At 49.2% G+C, this 21,033-nt stretch overlaps 1 protein-coding gene across 3 annotated transcripts; it reads right to left on the bottom strand.

Annotated features, from left to right (window-relative positions):
- Nucleotides 1-4,143: 4,143 nt before the first annotated feature.
- Nucleotides 4,144-15,757, bottom strand: TYSND1 (trypsin like peroxisomal matrix peptidase 1). Of its 3 annotated transcripts, none has more exons than XM_058543275.1 (4): nt 14,492-15,754; nt 12,653-12,783; nt 11,371-11,556; nt 4,144-8,733 (listed from the first exon to the last, which is right to left on the bottom strand). In XM_058543275.1, exons 1-4 carry the CDS (start codon nt 15,655-15,657, stop codon nt 8,516-8,518), a joined length of 1,701 nt encoding a protein of 566 aa, XP_058399258.1. In that variant the 5' UTR covers nt 15,658-15,754; the 3' UTR covers nt 4,144-8,515. The 3 variants fall into 3 exon arrangements, with proteins under 3 accessions (XP_058399258.1, XP_058399261.1, XP_058399259.1); XM_058543276.1 differs by lacking the exon at nt 4,144-8,733 and adding an exon at nt 10,508-10,762 and having other exon boundaries at nt 14,492-15,757; XM_058543278.1 differs by lacking the exon at nt 11,371-11,556 and having other exon boundaries at nt 14,492-15,756.
- Between the last annotated feature and the right edge of the window lie 5,276 nt (nt 15,758-21,033).

Here is a 21,033-nt window from a genome sequence, read left to right as displayed (position 1 = left end):
AGTGGCCAGTGTGGGCATGTGGTTCAGGCCTCCAGGCCCTGGTGAAGACTGTGTCATCCCAAGGCAATGGGATGCCACTGCAGAGTTTTCAGCAGAAGAGTGACAGGTCTGAGTATGTCCTGTGGGGAAAGGATGGGGGAGTGGGAGGGCTGCCTGAAATGAGGGAAACTAGTTAGGAGGGGAGTCCAGGGAGAAAAAGAAAGAGCTTGGACTAGGATCTGTAGAGAAATGGACTGATGGAAGCCGCAATCTGGAGGTAGGATCAAGCTGATTTGGTGACAGATAAGCCATCTCCATCTATTTAATGCAAATATTATCACTTACCCTAAGAGTTATGGAAAAGATTCAATGAGATCATTTATATGAAGTGTTTTAACATGGTGCTTGGCACACAGCAGCAGCAAATGCACAGCAAGCATTTATTATAGCCATATGGGCCATATAAAATACATATTTTATATGGGCAAATTAGCTTGTCCAAGGCTACGAAGTACATTGGCAGCTTCCTTGTTCACAGCCCAACGCTTTTTTCAATGCTGCCCTTCACCTTCCTGGTTTTCATGAATGTTTATACTAGAAGTATCCATTTCTATACCTTTTCCAAAAGCTGTGGTCAAAGACTTTGTACCCCATACCCCTGGTATAGGGAGCATTGTGATCAATTCCATCAAGAAGACATTGGTACCCGGAATCATCTCAAGCTGCGAGGGAAGCTGGTGTCCTTTCATCAGCATTCTGCTCTTGTTATTAGCCCACACCGCCAGGCTGCATCTTCCAGTTCTCTAGAATCCTTGCCTCTCTTCCTATCCCAGCTGTCTCCCGCCCCGTGAACGCGGCCTGAAGGAGGGACTACAGTCAGAGGTGTGGGAGTCTCCACCTCCTCTCTCAGCCCCTGGGGCCACAGTGTGGGTGCATAGAGAGCATGGGCCCTGCCCATCCTAAACCTGTCTCACGGGGAACCGTCAGAGAGCCATGAGCTGGATTTGATGCTCCGGGCGCAGCGAGCCTTGCGTTTGTCCTGGGCTTTGCAAACTTCCAAATAGTTTTATCTCCTTTTTTTCCTCCTGAAACCCTGAGAGGAAAGTAGGGTGGGGATTAAACTCTCACACTGAGCAGGGCACAGACCACTTTTGACCAGCTCTTTGGGGCAGAGACCCCGCTCTGCTGGGCTTGGGGTGTCTGACCCTGACCCCAGCACCTGGTTCCCTAGGAGTTCACTAATGTTTGCTTAAATGAATGATTTCTTTTTAATTAAGATATAATTCACATATCATAAAATTCACTCTTTTACAGTGTACAATTTAGTGGTGTTAAAGTTGTGCAACCATCACCATTATTTAACTCCAGGACATTTTCATCCAATTCTTTTCATCCAAAAAGAAACCTCATACCCACTAGTAGTCAATCCCCACTCCTCCCTCCACCCAGCTCCTGGCAACCAGAAAGATCTGTTTCTAATGAAACAATCCTACCAGTACTCTTAGAAAAATAATAGCTAAGATTTATTGAACACAAACTAAGTGCTTTGGATAGCTTCTCAAATTTACTTTTCATGTGGGTCCTCCAACGTAAGTTTTATTAATCTCCATTTCACAGATAAGGAAACTGAAGCTCATAGGCTAAGAACTTAGGCAAAATCATGCAGCTAGTAAAGGAGAGGGGCTGGGCCTTGACCTAAAGCCAGGAAACCCCTCAGCAGGGCATCATTCCTAAGGGAGCCAGAGGTCACTGAGCAGGCCAAGAGGAGTCTCAACTGTGAGTCAAGCAAGCATCGGAAATTTACTGGACACATGCCCTTGAAGCCGGGTATCTGAGGGGTACTGTAGATATTAAACCAATTTGCTGATTTTCCTGTTTAACTTGAGGGGTGACTCAGGGGTCTCGAAGATTTGTGAGCTTGTTTTGCAGGAGAAAGAGAATGCCTTCGGGGAGGTTGCGATCACCGGATGGCTGGATGGCCAGATGGCCGGCCCTCAGCAGCTGTTGAAGCCCAGAAATCAGATTGCCCAGAGGCTTATCTGGAGTGACCCCTTTGTTTCCCTGAAGTCCCTCCTGCCAAGTCCCTTAGCTTATAAAACCCCCCTGCTTTCTGTTCTAGAGGAGGTGGATTTGAATGAACTTAGCCTCCCACCTACTCGTTTTGGCCAATTTGAATAAACCTTTCTCATCTCTAAGCACCGATGTCTCGGTATTTGGCTTGCAGGGCATCGGGCACACAAACTTGAGATTAAGAGGTTCGGTATCACCCTGGCCCTGTGGGAGGCAGAGAGATGAACAGAGAGCACTGCAGCCTGTCCAGGTCAGGGAGACAGCCCTGGGGCTTGGGAAGGTCAAGGAAGATTTCACAGAGGCGCCAGGCCTAGGCAGATTAAGAGGATTCCAACTGGCAGGATGCAAGGAAAGAGCTCTAAAAATCGCAGCCAAATCTGACACTGGGAGGGAGGAGAGGTGTGGGGTGGCCCCATATTGGCCTTGGGACATGACTTGTCTGAGCTAGTGTGGTCCCTCTCCAAGGACCTGCCACAGACCACAACAATCAGGGAAGGTCATTCAACACCTTCTTGACAACCAGAGAACACCTTGATCCAAGAGGGGGAGAGGGTCTCAGTCAACCCCTCTTGTGCCCTTTCCCAGGCAGTTTACCCCACATCCCTCCTCTCTTCCCACTCAATAGTGCCCATAGCTTTGGAACTGAAAATCAGGGCTCCTTGCCTAACAAAGGACTTTGTCTTTGAATTTCCAGGTGCCAGAGGCAGTGGGAAGGTACAGTTTGGATGCTGACACACTGGCAGTTCTATGGAACTTTAATGATTAGTAGGAATGGCAGGCAGATTGTCTAACATCACAGAACCTAAGAGGAGAAAGCCTTGCTAGCTCTCAGCCATAACGAGCTCAGCCAGGCCTGAGGACGTTCCTTGACAGACAACAGGTGACTTTACTGCGGGCTCCCAGGGCTGGGGGGAGCTCCAAGGTACTGGGGTCAACTCAGGGGCCCAGAGACACAGAGGCAGTGTCCCCACTTGAAGAAGAGGCACCCTTTAATTCTGAAGAGCCTCATAAGTGTTTTCCTTTTCCATCTGTAGTTCCAGCTAAATTCATGAGCCTCTCCCCAAAATGTGGTTTAGCATAGTACTCCCAGCTAGGAAAGGACTATACCTGTGAGGATAAGTTCTACTGTTGTGACAATAGACCCCCTAGCCTAATGGCTCAAATACAACAGAAGTGCATTTCTTGCCTGGGTATTAGTACAGGCCAGTGGACTGGTTAATGAGGCTGCCACCTCCACACAGTCATCCAGGGACTAGACTGACAGAGGCTAGCTTTAACAAGTGGCTTCCAAGGTCTCTTTATTTTTCATTTATTTTTTTTGAGGAAGATTGGCCCTGAGCTAACATCTGTTGCCAATCTTCCTCCTTTTTTCCTTTTTTGTCCCCAAAACCCCAGCAGATAGTTGTATGTCATAGTTGTACATCCTTCTAGTTGCTCTATGCGGGACGCCGCTTCAGCATGGCTTGATGAGTGATGCATAGGTCCATGCCCAGGATCCGAACAAATGAACCCTGGGCTGCCGAAGTGGAGTGCGCAAACTTAACTGCTGGGCCACTGGGCCGGCCCCACTAGGTCTCTTTTAGGGGTTGCCTCCATTCCCACCAGGGGGAGGGGTACAAGCACGCAGAAGACCAGGTAGAAGGTAATTTTATAGGCCAGGCCTGGGAGTGGCACACCTCCCTTCTGCCCTCATTCCATGAGCTGGAACGCATGAACACACCTAACTGAGGGTAGCCAGGAATGCAGTCTAGTGTATGCTCAGAAAGAAAGGGGAAAACAGATTTTGGTGAGGGGCTAACTGGTGTCTGCCCTGGTGCCCTAGGTCTTAGCCTCCCTGGGTTTCTTGCTGTGCCTCTGCTTGTCTCTTTTCGGCCCCCTTGCAGGCTCCCACTCTGCCTCTATCCCTTAAACACTGGCGGCCCCAGGCCCTTCACTGCACCTGCTCCCACAGCTTCAGCTGACAGCACTCAGCTTCATCTGCAACCCAGAGCCCGGTGTAGATCCTCTCCCAGCCTGAATGAATCCACCCTGACCACTGCTCCTCTGAAGGGGCAGCCCCAGATATAGCAAGGCATGAGAAGACGATGGGCCCAATCAGATATTTGCTCTCTTGGGCATTTATTGAGGAAATCTGATAATGGGCATGTGATAAGAACACTTACAGATAAAAGGTCATGGAGAGCAGGGCCAGAAAGGACTGGATGGCCAAATGCACACTGCACTTATGAGGAAGGAGAGACTGAGTGCAGAGGCCAGAAGAGAGTGAACAAAGCAGAGAGGGATGCTGAGTCATCACTTATACCTAGTAGCCCCTGGAGCCTCCCCAGGTCAAGGAGCTTTCTTGCACCTGTCCAGGAGGGTGTGAACACTAAATCTACTTTTATTTAGGTAATAGGAGTGAGTCTTTGTTTCCAAAGCAGCACTAGAACAAGATCCAGCTTGGCAGAGCTGGCCAGCTCTCTACAAAGGTCATTCTCCCCTACTATGGGGAAGAGGTCCTGCTGAGAAGCATCTGCCCAGCCAGGGACTACATTTCCCACCACTACCCCTTGCTTCTGGGTGGTGCAAAATTCTCACGGAAGGAATGTGAGCAGGGATGATATATGTCACTTCTGGGCCGCAGCAGTGAAGAAGGGTGGCTTCCTTCCCTCTTCCTAGTGAAGTCAAAAAACCAAGGCAGGCTTGTGGGGAGCAGTAATGCTGGCCCGTGTAAGAAAAGCATCAGAGCAGGGTGGCAGGGGCAGCCTGATGGTGTTAGAAGATTGACCACATGCAGGTGAGGGAGCAAACAAGTAAACATATGGAGGAAGATGGAGCCGGGTTTCTGACAGGAGGGAGGTACAAATATGACAAGGGGAGAGCTAGAATGAATCTTGTGGTATTGAATTCAAATTGGAACTATTTGTGTTAACTCATGGCTTATGCTATGTAGAGATAGAAATAAATATAGATGTAAGGTCTGTCTACTGGGAGGGCCTAGCAACACCTCAGCATAAGCACACTTAGTTCCTAGATCTTGGCTTCTAAATACCATTCTCCAGTAAAAAGAACCCTGGAGAAATGGCTGATTCCAGAGAAAGTACAAGGTAAGCCCAGAACATTTTGTTTTGAAGGAAGGACTCAAAGAACGATGGGGAGGTGCCAAAAGAACACAGACGCTAGTTGAAAGGAGCTCTCACCAGCCAATACAGGACAACTTGAGCATCAAAATAAATAATGATAATAACAGATTATAATCCATTGAATAAAATATGAATCCATGAGTCCACACAGATAATTAAACAGAGAGAAGGGAAAGCTCTTACAATACAATACCAACTAATAAATGTACAAGAAATAATGATAATAAAAAATTACCATTTGGCAACCATTAAAGTTATTCAGCCAAGAGACATCAATGAATGATAAACATAGTAGGAGAAAGTGGGGTAAGGAACAGTATATTTATATAGTCTCAAAGTATTTCCGCACAAAATACTTACTGTACCAAGAAAAAAAAGGAACTTTACGGTGGAGAACCTAGCAGGCACCACCTTATTCAAATAATCGATGTTATCATCTGTAATGGGACAAAGAAACATCGTGTGCCTCCCAGTAGGACACTGACAAGAAGACATCACTGATGTGACATCCCAGCCAAAGATGCACATTCTGAATCTAATCCTGAGGAAGCGTGGAGAAACCCAACCTAACGCACATTCTACAAATGACTGCCCTGCTATCTTCAGGAAGGTCAAGGGCATCTAACTCAAGGAAAGACTGAGCAGCTGCTCCAAGTCAAGGGGCAACAGAGCCCTGGCAGGTGGGTACAACTCATGATCCCAAATTAGAACATTTTGTCACAAAGACCTTCACTGGGGCATTCAGCAAAAGTGGAACAGAGTGTCTGGGTGAAGGGTGTATGAAGATTCTTGCAACTTTTCTGTAAGTTTGAAATTGTTTCAAAATAAATTTTTTTTTTTTTTTTAAAGCAGGAATATCTTCTCCTCTGTCTCTTCCCCCATCCACCAGCCAGGTACAGAGGCCCTGGCAGAGGACTCTGAGGTCCCAGACCCAATGACAGAGCCACAAGAGAGAAGAAGCCTGGGTTCCTCACCACTACTGCACAAGAGCCACCCTTCCCTTCCCAGTCAGGAACACTATACCTTGGACTTTATATGAGCAAGAAATAAACTTCTATTGTCTTAAGCCACTGAGATGGGGGAAGGGAGATCTTTTACTGCGCTATCCTACCTCATGCACTTATTCAGCAGCCTGCTGTACCTCTCTACTTGAGGTCCCACAGACATCCCAAGGGAAACAACTTGTCCCTAAACTCAGCCACTCATTATCCTAGTCAGAAATCCAGGCACCATCTGACCTTTCTTTCTCTGCATTGCCCCACATCCAGGCAGTTCCACCTCCTGTGTCGTCACTTCATCTCCATGCCCCCTGGTCCTACTTTAACCGTCTTCTCCTTCACCAGGGCCACTGTAACTGGTTCTCCAGCCTCCAGTCTTGCTCCTTTCCAATTTTCTCCCGCTTAGCACTGCCAGAAGGTGCATGTGGTTTTACACTTCCTTGTCCCAGCTCCTGCTCTCAACCTGGAACACCCTCCCTGTTTCCAGCCCATCTGGTAAACACCTACTCTCCTTTTGGGGTTCAGCTCGTGAGTCACCTTGATGAAGCCTTGCCTGATCCTCCCTCCCTGGGCCCCTGGACATAGTCTTCCATCTGAGCAGGCCAGGGCTGCCCTGCTCATCGCACTAACGGGCTGACACAAAAGTCTCTCCATGATAGCCTGAGCTCTTTGGTACCCACACATGCCAGAATAAACCCTCCCTCTCCCACTCCAGCAAAGTTAGACCTCAGCCTTCACCCCTTGCCTCCATTAATTTACTATGGGATTTCTCTCAAGATAACACGGCCCTCTGGACCCATTCCTCATCCATAAAGGGGAGAACCACCATCACAGGAGTGTTCTATGGTTGCCCAGAGCTGGCACTCCACAAATAAATGTTAGAAACAAGGTACTCCCAGCAATTCTCTCTGCTTAGAATTAGCGGCCCAGTCATCCCCTAAATGGCATCCAACCTGTCAATGATTTAACAGTCATTTCTTGAGGTCCTGCATGTGTAGGGCCGTAGGCACACAGTGCATGCTCCTCACTGGCAAGGTTGGTCTTGGCTCCCAGGGGCTGCCTTTGAACTTCCCAACTCCCACCCACCCCGGGGCCCAGCATAGGCCTTGGCACATCCAGCACTCTGTAAACACTGGCTGCCAGGCTAAGACCACCACCTTGTGGGATCTGCAAGCCCCACCCAGTGCTGACTGGTGCCATGACCAGCTATGAGGACGTCTGGACCAGAATATCCAGTGAGATCAAAGCCCGACGAGACAGCAGGACAGAAAAGGTGTATTTCTGTGCCTGGCACTTTCCTATTCCCAATTCAACTCCCCAAAAAAAGAAGAGAAAAAAGAATCTGATCTAGAGGCCAGCCCCATGGCGTAGTGGTTAAGGGCTCACGCTCTGCTGCTGGTGGCCCGGGTTCGGATCCCGGGTGTGCACCGACACACCGCATGTCAGGCCATGCTGTGGCGGCATCCCATATAATGGGGAGGAAGATCGGAACGGATGTTAGCCCAGGGCCAGTCTTCCTCAGCAAAAAGAGGAGGGTTGGCATGGATGTTAGCTCAGGGCTGATCTTCCTCACAAAAAAAATAAATAAATTCATTAAAAAAAAAAAAAGAATCTGATCTATAGACGAATAGAGGTCCTCCTATAGGTCCTGTTTATTCCCAAACCCCAACCACAGTCTACCTCCCAAGGTTCCTGAGGCCCATTTTATGGGCTGGAAAATTAAGGCACTGTCAGAATGCCCCTGTAGGTCAGCAACATCTGACATACAGAGACCCAGGAGTCCTGACTTTCAGGGATTCCACCTCCCCGTAGGTCTAGCAGAACAGGAAGATGCTCATTTCCTTTCGTCTCTGGCCCTCAGAGCAGAGCCTCTCTGCCAAAGCTTCCTGAGGAAGTCCCAGGGCTCTGTCAGCCCAATTCTGACTTAAGAGCAGAGAGAAGCCAAGGCCTCCGTGAAGCAGCGGCTCTACGTGGCCTGTGGCCGTCAGGAGACAGTGAACAGATGCAAAACCAGAGCTGGGCTTGCCTTCCAGCCAGCATCTGTCTGTCAGCACCAGGGCTGATGTGCAACTGTACTGGGCTCCCCAGAGGGGAAATAACACAGCTGAGCCTAGTGCCGGGGGCAGAGAGAGGTGGGGGCTCCAGAAAGCACCCCAAAACCGGCTGGCAAGCTGGAGACCCATGGGGCTGAAGAGAAGTTCGATCCCGACTCCGGAGCTGACCACGGTGGGGTGATGGGGAGGCGGCCCAGCTGGGGTGTGCCGAGTCAGGATCCTGACGCTGCCAGCCTCAGCACTTCCCATGGCATAAACGGGTTGCTCTTCCCTCCAGAGGGGTGACACAGCCTCAGAGCTTGCTCCTCGGTGCCTCTGCCAGGGGCCGTTGCAGCCGCCACACCACCCTCACCGGCTCAGTCGCACGGTCCAGCTCGAGGAAGCCGCCCAGGTCGCCTGTCTGACTGTACTTCTGCAGGGCTGGTTGGAGCACTGTGATGGGGATGCTGAAGTTCAGGTGGGGGTAGGTGGCCCCTGTGTTATTGTCCCGGGTGTTGCTGGCGACAATGCCTATTGAGGAGTCAGAGAGGAAAAGAGGGCATGAGCCAGGGGACAGACAGACGGATGGGAAAGGAGGCCCACCTCCATCCTGGAGGCCCTACGGCTGTGGGGGGCTTGAAGGCCCCTCCGAGTGACTGACGCTAGGCTTCCCTTCGTGGACACCGGCTACCCACACCCTGGTCGCCTTCCCAGCTTTACTTTCTCCTTAACATTATCAATATCTAACACACTATGTTTCACTTACAGTTGTGTGCTGCTTAATGACGAGGATACGTTCTAAGAAATGCATCGTTTGGCGATTTCGTCATTGTGCGAACATCACAGAACAAACCTAGATGGTATAGCCTATTACACACCTAGGCTATATGGTACTAATCTTACTGGAACACAGTTGTATACGCATAACCGAAACGTCGTTATGTGGCATGTGACGGTATTTCATTATCTTTCTCTCCAATTAGTGTCAGCTCCATGAGGGCAGGACTTTGCTGTCTTGTTCATGCAGCCTCCTCAGGACCTAGGAGAGTGCCTGGCACAGAGGAGGCACTCAACAAACACTTGTCTAGGGAACGAATAAATGAATCAGACTCACAGACAAGTTTTGTTTGGCCTGCTTAGTACATCTGTATGTATGTATTTTTTGAGACAATTTTAGGCTTACAGAAGCCTTGCCAAAAGTTCCTGTATATCCTTCATCCAGTTTTCCCTTACGTTAATATTTTATGTCACCATAAAACACTTATCAAAACCAAGAAATTAACCTTCATATAATGGTATTAACTAAAGTACAGGACTCATTTGGATTTCACCAGTGTTTCCATTAACTCTTTTTCTGTCCCAGGATCCCACATGGCATTCAGTTGCCACGTCTCCTAAGTCTCCTCCAATCCAGCTCAGTTCCTTAGTCTTTCCTTCTCTCTCATGGCCTTGAGACCGTGAAGAATACAGGTCAGTTATTCTGTAGAATGTCCCTCCATTTGGGTCTGCCTGATGTTTCCTCGTGATAAGACTGAGGTTATATATTATTGAGAACACCATGGAGGTGACGCGTCCTTCTCAGGGCATCGTATCAGCAGGGGTGTGAGGTCTGTAGGCATTACTTGTGATGTTAACTTTGATCACTTGGCTAAGGTGCTATCTGCAAGGTGTCTCCACTGTGGATTTACTATTTTCCCCTTTGTAAAGTGCTAAATATTTTAGAGTTATGCAAATATCCTGTTTCTACTTAAACTTTGCCAACCGGTTTTAGTATCCATCAGTAGATCCTCCTGTGGTTTCCTAATAGTGAGCTTCTCTTTCCCTCATTTCTTTTAAAATTACTAATTGGAAATCTGTAAGGAAGAGCTGTCACTTGTCTCCATTTTTAAATTGATTTGGTTACTTATTTATATCAATGTGGACTCATGGATAGTCTTTCTTTTTGGGGGGGTTATAATCCAATACTATTGTTTGTTTTGTGGCTCAAGTTGTTCCAATGGGAGCTCCTTCTAATTGTCTCTTGGTTCTCTCAACATTTGATATGCCCATCATTTTGTTCTTGTTGTTAGCATTTCCTTCCTTTCCAGCACCACAAGGTGCTCCAGGCTCCTCTTGGATTTTCCCTCTCCCAGTCCTGGAATCAACCAGTTCCTGGTTCCTTTCATTAGAGAATAGCACTTAGAAACCAAGATCTGGGCTCTTGGTGTGTTCATTGCAGCTGGGGTGTTACTGCTTCTAGCCCTTCTCAGCAGAGCTAGGATACATATATATACACTATATATATTACATATATATATATATGCACACACACCCTAACTCATACATACACACAAATCTATATTTATTTCTGTATCCACTTATCTGTACATATACTTTAAAAAGTCATAGTTGACTTTATTTGTATACTACGGTTGAAGAAATAAGTAAATCTATTGTAGCCAGCAAGAGCAAGGTCTCTCACTTTGGGAGGAAGCAGTCAGAAATAAGAGAAGGGGAAGCTCACATCAACTCTGTGTGCTGGACTACAACTGGAGGTATTCATATGGACTCATGGTTGGCGCTTTTTTTTAACAGACAGATTTAAAAAAAAAAAAGAAAAATCTGAATTAGTTACCAAAATGTAAAAATGTTAAGATTTAACAACTACATATTAAAAGAAAAATAGAAAAGGTTCACAGCTTCCGGTGACAAATTAGAGAATCAGCCAGCGCGAGGCCCACATTCCTTCATAATGAGGCAACAGTGTGCTGGCGCTGAGTGGTGTTCACCCCAGTTCACGCTTGACCCTCTACTTCCTGTTGTCTTCAATCACTCATTCATTCACTTTACCTGCCCAGCCTCCGTAGACTTTTGAGTTTGTGACCCTTTGATTAATCCAGCTCCTGAGTGTCACAGATCAAATGAGATTAAGTGACTTACCTAAGGTCATGCAGTAGCTTAGTGGCAGAGAAGGGACCAGAACCCAGATCTCTTCCCTCCCAGCTCAGCATCCTTCCCTTTCCCCCCTCAGGAGCAAAACAGCCTGAAAACCTTGGCTACCTCCCTCCTGGGCATAAGGACCACCTCTTTCCAGAGAGAGGTGGCACTCAGGGCTGGACACCGAGCATCACAAGATGAGACTGAGGCTCTGGCAAGGGGAAGCTGGGAGAGGGCCAAGGAGCTGGTTACCCAGGAGGTCCCCTGAGCAGGTGGAGAAGAGGGGTCCCCCGCTGGAGCCGCCGTGCACAGCACACGTGGTCTGCAGCATCACCGGTGTGTCATCCACCTGCACCACAGCTGACAGGATGCCTGTGGTCACTGAGGGCCCACAAGCCTGGCCGAAGACGCCGAAGCCCACCACACTGACAGCCTCGCCTGCCAGGGAGGGAAAGAGGGTGAGGCTGGGGAGCCCCTTCGTCCGGCAGGACTCACATTCCCCGACCCGTCCCTGCCCTCTCCAATGTTCTAAACTCTCTCTGTCCTTCGAGTTTCTGCTCAGATACTCCTGCCTCCAGAGAGCCTTCCCCAGGTCCCCACGGGAAGAGGCCAGGACCCCCCCTGAGCTCCCAGCACTGCACCTGCCCAGTCACTTCTCCTCAGCATCAGGCTGTTCTCCAGCCTTCACTTCCCTGCTGGACTGGGCAGCCACTTTTTAGGGTTCTTACACCTAGCCAGGTGCTCAATAAATGTTTGTGGAATTAATACCTATCTCCTGCTGGGACTAAGAAGTCTCTTGGTGAAAAAAAAAATGGTGATGACAACTACAAAGTGGCCACCATCTTCCTTTAGCAAGTACTTTGAATGCACGGGGCATGGAGCCAAGTGCTTTACAGGCAACATCTCACCCACACCCCACAATGCCCAGGAGAGGGAGCATTTTCCCCACTTTACGGATGTGGAAGCTGAGGCAGGGAACGTTATATTACCTGTCCAAGGACACAGGGCCAGTGAGTGGCAGAAGAGATGCCAACTCAGAGAGCTTGTACTCTTTGTCATTATATCACCCTGCATCCACAGAGTGAGACCCCTTGTTACTCCTGTGGCAGCATCACAGAGCCTTCTACTCAAATTATGTCATTGGGGCCTCGAGGGTACAACACCTTTCTGGCCAGTCTGCAGTGTTATAAGGAGCCCCCAAGGCTCAGCATCTCCAGACTACACTGCTGCAGGGCTTCAGGAGAGAGGCGTGCCTTACCCTTCTCTGGACCTTCCACCTGCCCCCCAGGCCCTTGGGCATGCTGGGCACGAGCAGGGAGGCCTCCAAGAGCAGCCCAGGCACTGTAACCAGATGATTTCACGCCAGCCTGATGCCACCCTGACTCATTAATCCAGAGGAATTAATCCAGAGGAATCCAGACCAGGAAGGGAGCTGGTCTGGGGGACTGGCCCCTGATCTGCAGGGTTGGAGTGCCCCACACTGACCTTCCTTCCCGAGCCCCACCCCACACCAGAGGGCCTCTTTGTCCTTTACCTTCATGGAAATGCTCAGTGGGCACAGGCTTCGGGACACCATCTAGGTCTTCCTCCAGGCTCACCACTGCTATATCATACGGAGATGTCTCCTGGGTAGCAAACACCACACGTCCCCAGATCATGGCACTCCTGGGAACAAGGGAAGCAAAATGACAGGCTAGCTTTCTGACCCTTTAGTGCTGGGAGGAAGCAAGGAGATGAGTGACAGTAAGTCATGGACTTGGTGTCAGCCCTGAAACCTACCAGGCAGCAACTCAGGGCATGTCACTTAACCATTCTGTGTTATTCCCAAACATGCTTTACCACCTACCTGTAGAGTCCTTCTACGTAAAGCTGCCTGCACCTCAGCATGATCGTAGACCCCTGCCACCTAGTGAGCACTGTGAGCCAGGCCTGGTGTTAATGCTCTGTGGACATCATTCCATTCGGTCCTCACAGCAGCCCTATGAACTGGGTACTGGTATTATCTCCATTTTAGATGGTGCATTTGAGGCCCAGAGAGGTTGAGTAACTTTCTCAAGGTCACAGAGTAAGTTGTAGGAGCCAGGGCAAACATTTCCAGTATTTTCCTTCACTGCCTCATTTGATACCCACAATCCTGTCAGTTGGTGGGTATGATTTCATCCCTCTGGATCCCTGTTTACATAAAAGCTAGCACTTCTATAGCTCTTACTATGTGCTTCAAGACTTTACATGTCAACTCATGGGGAGGCAGCTTAGACAGATTAAGTGACTTGCCCAAGATCACACAGGGCTTCCTGCTACACACTCTGCAGGGGTAGCTTCCAGCAGAGCTGGTGGTTTCCCTAGAAGCAAGAGTATGTGTGTGGGGAGGGGGGGGCAGGAGTAGGTTAAGGATTTGGGGGCCACACACATAGGGAAATTCTCATCATCAGTCTTCTCTGTAAAGTCACGGCTGTCCTGTGGGCTGCCAGTGTGGACCTCTACGGCAAAGCCGGGCTGGATTAACCTTAGAAATTCAGTAGAGAGATTTGGAAAGGCCTGGGCTGCGAGGCTGGCTTGAGCCAGGTACAGGAGAACATCAGGCATTAACACCAAGGTGCTTTGCTCTGGGCTAAATTAAGCACCTGGGACTACAGAGAAAACAGAAAGAACACGTAGGTCACTGTCCCCACTGTCAAAGCAAGTGGAAGTAAAGGAGGCAAGAGTGCTTTTCCCTACAGAGAAGGAACAGATGACTGTCTGAAGTCCCAACCTGGCTGCCAGGATCACCCAAATATTGTTCAAAATATCTCTCTCTCTCTGCCGGGGCCCTACTCCCACATTCTAATTAGGTGGAAACCCACATCAGTAATTTTGATCCAGAAGGGAAGCTCTGGTTAAGATCTAAGAGATAAATCAAGTATGAGTAACAGGCCCCTCTCATTACCCCAAGAGGGTAGCATCTTGGGCCCCTGGGACCTCACTACGTTTCAGGGGAGAGAGGGCAGGGTTAGGAGGTTTCCATTCAAAGGGTCAGTGGTGTGCGGGTGCAGGGCTATGAGACAGACAAGCCGCCCAGAAGGAATTCAGAATGGCAGGGAGAGCTCCAAGGTGCCCAGTAGGGGATGCTGGGACGCCCCAGAGTGCTCAAATCCAGAGTTGCTTGATATCTTGCCCATGCCCCATTCATCCCCTGCCAGGCGGCCCAGAGCCCCCTACACTGGGATTCTGGGTGCCAAGGATGAGGGGAGGGTCCCAGGTCTCTACACACACTACACCACCAAAGCACCAGCGTGACGCTAGAAGGCCCCCTTAATCCTCAGAATTATGACCTGAGACCTGAGACCTGAGACCTGGAGAGGAGGTAGAGTGGGGACAACCTTGCGGGCCTTACTTGGGGGTGGTGAAGCGCACCAGAACCCTGGCTGCCTTCCGAGGAGCCACATGCCGGCAGGTCACCACGAGGCGGGGCGCCACGGCCACCCCGGAGCCCCACACAGTGCCGCACTCCACCATCGCAGCCGCAGCTGCCCACGGGGGCCCCGGGTCTCGGAGGGGCATGCCCCACGGGGCGCCCATCTCGGGCGGCAGGAGGGCGGCCAGGGCAGCGGCGCCGGGGTGCAGGCGGCCGAGCGCGGCTCGGGCGGCGCGGAGGAGAGGGGCGGCGGCGCAGAGCAGCGTGAGGCCCACCCACTCGCGGGCCTTCCAGCAGAGGGGCGCCGCCACCAGCGCCACCAGAGCCCCCGGGGGTCGCGCCGCGAACACGCCGCCGCCCTCGGTGCCCGGCAGGCAGCGCGCGTCGGTGAGCAGCAGCGGGCCGGCCGCGTTGCTGAGCACGCCGCGGCTGAGCGTGTTGAGAAAGATGTCCGGGCAGAAGGCCCCGAACGGGGAGCCGCAGGCCAGCAGCGGCGCGCCCTTGGGCACGGCCCCGAGCGGCGCCACGGCCATGGCCGGCCCGCGCTCCTCCGCCTCCTCCTCCGGACCCGGCCGCACGCTCAGCAGCGCGAACCAGCCCAGCGCTCTCAGCTGATCCTCCTCCTCGTCCTCCGACACCTCGTCGTCCGGCGCCGCACTCGCGAAGTGCCACTGCTCGGCCGCCTCGCCCCCGAAGAGGCGCGCGAAGTGGGCCCGGAAGGCCGGGCAGCTCAACAGCAGCAGCAGCTCGGCGGGGCGCGGGGGCTGCAGGGGCCGCCCGCGGGGCCGCGCCGGCGGGCCGGGCTCCAGGCCGGCGCACTGGGGCGTGCACAGCCCGGGGCGGCCCCGCTCCGCGCGGCCTGCGGGACTCGCGGCCGTTGGACCCCACTGCACGTGCAGGCGCAGGTCGTCGCCGCAACTGTCGCCGGGCAGGAAGGCGGCGCCGGCCGCAGTCAGCGCCCCGCTGCCGGCCCGCAGGAAGGGCGTGAAGATGCCCCCGTGGCACAGCACCAGGCCCGGACTGCGGCTCAGGATCACCCCGCTGCAGCTCCACGAGTCCGCCTCCGGCAGCCCCGCCCGGGAGGCGCTCACCACGCAGCCCGCCTGCTCAGCTGCCCTCATGGCGGGCCCCCACTGCCGCCCCATGGCCTTCGGGACGGTGCACCAGGGGCTTCGCGGAGAACGAGGGGGCGAGCGAGGACCCCGGGAGACTCGCTGACCGCACGCAGCGCCACCCAGAGCTGGAAGCGAGAGGCGCAAGCCCTGACGCAGGTCTTCCTTGTCGGGCCGGATTGGCTAAGCCCCAAGTGGCCGGGCCCGATTGGCTGGACTTGGGGCCGAGTCCTGATTGGCTGCTGAGGCTGATTTCCCCCCCCTTCCCCGCCCCGGTGCAGGACACCTGTGCGCCAATGTAGAGGGCAAAGCAGACCCGGAGAACACGCCAGAGTGACAGGCGTGTGGCTTTACCGGGAGATGGGACCGGGGGGGGGGGGGTGGGGGTGGGGGTGGGGAGTGTCCCTCGGAACCTAGTCTCTTCTCCGCTTGTTGGGCTGCGGGAAAGGGAACAGAAATGAGCGCTGACTTGCCTAGGCTTGCCCAGGCCATGACAGGACCTGTCAGCATCTGCCCAGGTCTAGGCGATTTGGCCTCTGACTCCTAGGATAATACGGGCAAGGAAATCCTTGGCCGATTCAGTATTTTGAAATGTTGAAAGAAAAACCTACAGCAATCCACTAGGGGACATGGAGTTCACAAGATTACCTCGCGGGCCTTTTGATGCCAAAGCCCACCACGCAAATCTCATGGAAGCTGGATTTGCTCAATATAAAAGTGCCCTTTAAAAGTGACTATGAGGGGCCGGCCCGGTGGCGCAAGCGGTTAAGTGCGCGCGCTCCGCTGCGGCGGCCCGGGGTTCACTGGTTCGGATCCCGGGCGCGCACCGACGCACTGCTTGGTAAGCCATGCTGTGGCGGCGTCCCATATAAAGTGGAGGAAGATAGGCACAGATGTTAGCCCAGGGCCGTCTTCCTCAGCAAAAAAAAAAAAAGAGGAGGATTGGCGGATGTTAGCTCAGGGCTGATCTCCTCACAAAAAAAAAAAAAAAAAAAAAAAAGTGACTATGAGACGATGAAATCCAGCCATTTGTGACAACATGGATGGACATTGAGGGTATAATGCAAAGTGAAATAAGTCAGAGGGAGAAGGTCAAATACCGTATTATTTCCTTCATTAAGTAGTAGATAACAACAATAAACAAACACATAGGGACAGAGATTGGATTGGTGGTTACCAGAGGAGAAGGGGGGAGGGAGGAGGGTGAAAGGGATAATTCGGTACATGTGTGTGGTGATGGGTTGTAATTAGTATTTTGGTGGTGAACATGATGTAATCTATGCAGAAATAGAAGTACAATGATGTACACCTGAAATTTTTAGTGTTATAAACCAATGTTACTGCAATAAACAAAATAAAAAAAAAAGTGACTATGAGGAACAGTAGCTGAAGTCAAAGTTTTTAATCATACAACTCTATATTTTGCAGTATGCACATTTCACATAATGACATTTCTAACAACCACCCAGGATATATCTAGGTCAGGGGCGAAAAGCTTTTCCTGTAAAGGACCAGAGTGTAAATAGTTCAGGTTTTGCAGACCATACATTCTTGTCTGAAATATTTTGCAGCTATAGCGTGCAAAAGCTAAAGGAATGGGGTGGCTGTGTTCCAATAAAACTTTATTTATAGACAATGAAATTTGAATTTCATATAATTTTCACGTCACTAAACAGCATTCTTTTTTTTCTCACAGGCCATACAAACACAGGCAGCAGCCCAGATGTGGACCATGAACTATGGTCTGCCATCCCTGATCTAAGCTAACACACACGTCCCTACTTTTCTAAAGGAGTATCCCTAAGGACAGAGGAGCATGAACAATTATGTCTTTGGGGGGCTTCAGGCTATCCCCAAAGCAGTCACCACAAGCAAGAAATTCTACAAAGGTCTGTTTATATCACTAAAATGCACATTAATTTTCAATGAGATTATTTTAGTACATATTTATGTCAGCATTAATGAAAAAATATTCAATTACTACTTAAATTATATAACCTTTCTGCCTCAAACTTTTGAATAAAACTAACAGGATAATGCTCGCAATGCTCCCAGGGACATAAACCTGTTTGAGAAAGGGAAATGATGATCCAGTATAGTGAGGCAGGAGTGAAATTAGCAGTCTTCCCAGAGCAGGCACCGTCTTCTTTTGGTTCTGTAACACATAAGATGGCTTGATCACACTAAAATCTCTTAGCTATCCCAACTTCATAGCAATTAAGAGTGTCTCCCTCAAGAGTGTCTCCCTCAAGTCCAGTGATTCTTCCTTAATGACGCTCAAGCCTCCAGCATGAACTGTCTTGCGTCAGATTTGTGTGTGTTTACGGCATCACAGTAGAGAGTCCCAAGTCACAGCCAACAGCCAAGGTGACACCTCTTGAGTGCTGGGCTCATTGATCCAGCCTTTAATTCTCCTGTTTCACTCCAAATGGAACACAAAGCAACCCATACAAACACAGACCAACCCACACAAACACAGAACCCATGGCATCATTTCATAGCAAGAGGGACATTCGTTTCAATCATAAGATGCCTCCAATCATTTTAATACTCAGTCAAAAAGAAACTGTTCCATTTTGCTTCCCAATCTATTTGTCCTAGTTCCTTAGTTTTAGAACCTCATTTGGGTTTTCTAAAAGCAAGGCTTCCTGCAAGCCTAGCAAATGCACAAGCACAGGTTTCACTCCTTCCCCTATTTTGCCAAATACAGCATTGCACTGAATCTCTCCAATTTTGTATAAAATCATGAGTTTTATACAAAACTCATCACAGCTAAACTGGACCCAGTCCTTGCTAGCACGTCAATATGAGATTTTGTTCAAAAGTCTGCCATGTCTATCCTGTTGCAGAGATGAGCACCAAACCTGGGACCACCGCAAGCTCCAAGGCTCTCAGACAGTACAAAATTTATTACTCCTAGTGCAATGTATGAACTGGCCTAGCCTTTTTTTTTTTTTCCTGGCAGCAAAACTTAAGTCTATCACATCCATTGTAAATATTTCTTCCCATAAGTAGGAAAGAACTTCCCCCCCACCCCCACCCACAACAAATGTCATAGTATGTTCAAATTCAGAACAAACCAACACACACACACACACACACAGAGGAGCAAGATAGCAAGTTTGTTTTAACTTTTTATTAAAATGCTAAGGATACAGACTGACTTTCTTTTGTAAATGACTGTTTTACTTTTCCTGAAATAGGACATATATGCACTCTGATAAAACAGAATGAAAAGTCTCAATTCATGGGAGTTCCTGTACAAAGCTCTGATCCTCACTGTTAGGAGCCAAGCTCCTCACAGCAGCTTCTTTCCACTATCTTACTACAGGAACAGTGTTTTCTTTGGGGCAAGGAATAGACTGGTGCCACTTGACTTTTCAATCCCCTCTTTCTCCAGTAGCCAAAATAAGCCACTTTCACAAAAAGGTGCCCTGTCTAGAATCCATAGTTTTCTCGCTTGCTACAAAGTGATTAGGGACAAATAGGAAAACAAAAACAAAAATAGGAAAACTAACACTGAAGCAATCATACTTCTCATGTCTCTGGATAGAGAAGTATGGGTTACCTTTAGCCAAAGGAAATTAAAAGTATGCAAGTTAACTACCTAGTTCATTCCCCATTGGCTAGATTTGTTCACTTAAGGCTTTAACCCCTTTCCAACACAACAACCATTGTGTCTTAATCCAGCTATGCTTGCTAATAAATGACAGGCATGCTCTTCCCAGATTTATACTTCATTGAGCCTCTGCATTTGGTACCTGTAAAAAAAAAGTATGCTTTCCCAACAGGTCAGTACTGCAGACTCACAAGCAGAAATCCAACTAAAGAATGATACTCTCATTCCTGGAATATGTTATCCACACTTTCCCCACCCTCACATTAGAAGCAAGAATCCACTGAATTTAGTTCAATCCTCTGTAAATAAGCATCATCATTATCACTTTCAATTTTGAGGAAACTTTTAATCTGTCATTAAAGGAAAAAAAAATGAAGATACTCTCCTATCTTAAGACCATCTCCTATCCCTTCATCTTTTAGCACAAGGGTAGAATATTGGTTAAGATCATGAAAATCCAATTTCATTCGTGGCATTAAGAAAATGGAATGCTATAAAAATAGTCCTCATCACACTACGGGGGATGCTGGGGTGCTTACTGACAATAAGGGATGCTGGGCTCAAAAGGAACAGCTCCACACAAAGTTCTTGGATTAGAGTTTCCCCAGCTGATTTCTGGAATGGAGAAAGGCAATTTCATACCAAAAAAAAAAAAAATCTGGAAAAGCTACAGATGTTAACCTTTACTTTAAACACCAAAAAAACTGATAACTGATCAAAAGACAGAGCTCATGAACAGTCCAATAAAGAGACCAAATTCTGCAAGTGGAAATTTTAAAGCCCAATGAGTAAATCTTTCCTAGATTCACGCAAATGCTACAATACCAGATTTTTAAGTTCTCAACTCACAGAATTAAGAGCTCTTAAGCTGTTAACTTTGTCTTGTGTGACTTGCCTATTCAGAAAATATTCCCCTAGAATCTGTGCAAAAGTAATTGAGACATACCTGCAGTGTATGACAACGTGACAGATGTTCTCAATTTTATGAGGCGAAAGTCACTTTTTATAACCAAAAATGAAAAAGGTGCTAGAAAGCAATGAAATTTCACAACAGTATAAAAGCAAAGACTGGCAGAAATCTGTAACTCTATAAGTAAAAATAATAACAATAACCCACTCTACAATTAACTCCTCCGCAGTGAACAATCTGTTGTACAGTCCGTGATGAGGAATGACCCTAGCTCCCCAGTGGAAACCTGCCGCAAACGTGCGGCCAGGGCTCTGCCGTTTCCTGTTCTCTGTGCACAAGGTGATCCCGCCTACTACAAGGCAGTGAGAGACGGGCGCTTCTCTCACCTACCTGCTAACTCAACAGGAGTAAGTTCACTCGGCTGAGCTCTGCCCTCCAAGATGTATTTGTGCATAATTTTATGAAGTATCTAAATGGCATTCACTAGATTTAAAAAAAAAAGAATAGAAAACTCTGGACCAAGTAAATTGTGAACTCAAAAAGTTAGGAGGGACACCAATTATGTTAACAATACCTTTAAAAAATAGAATCACTTTCTTTTGAAATCAACCACAGTGGTGAGACGTGTTTTTCTTTTCAGGTGCCCCATGACGGCACACAGCTTTACCCGGCAAATCCTGCCAGCTTCCAAGTCCCGGGATGCTGACCTGCACCAGCACGTGGGGCAGCGTTACCTCCCAATAGTGTGGAGAAGAGCACATGTCACCACTGGGCGATGAGAGAGCTGACAGAGACTCTTGGCTTCTCAACGCCAGACATGGTTGGAGAGCTTTCCTTGTTCTATTAGAAAAGTTCATGAGGAAGCTGTGAATAGGATCAG

The sequence above is a fragment of the Diceros bicornis genome, chromosome 6 (genome assembly GCF_020826845.1).
Source record: "Diceros bicornis minor isolate mBicDic1 chromosome 6, mDicBic1.mat.cur, whole genome shotgun sequence".
Classification (NCBI taxonomy): Eukaryota; Metazoa; Chordata; class Mammalia; order Perissodactyla; family Rhinocerotidae; genus Diceros; species Diceros bicornis.
Note: the sequence above shows the minus strand (reverse complement) of the source record. Positions and strands in the feature narration are given on the sequence as shown.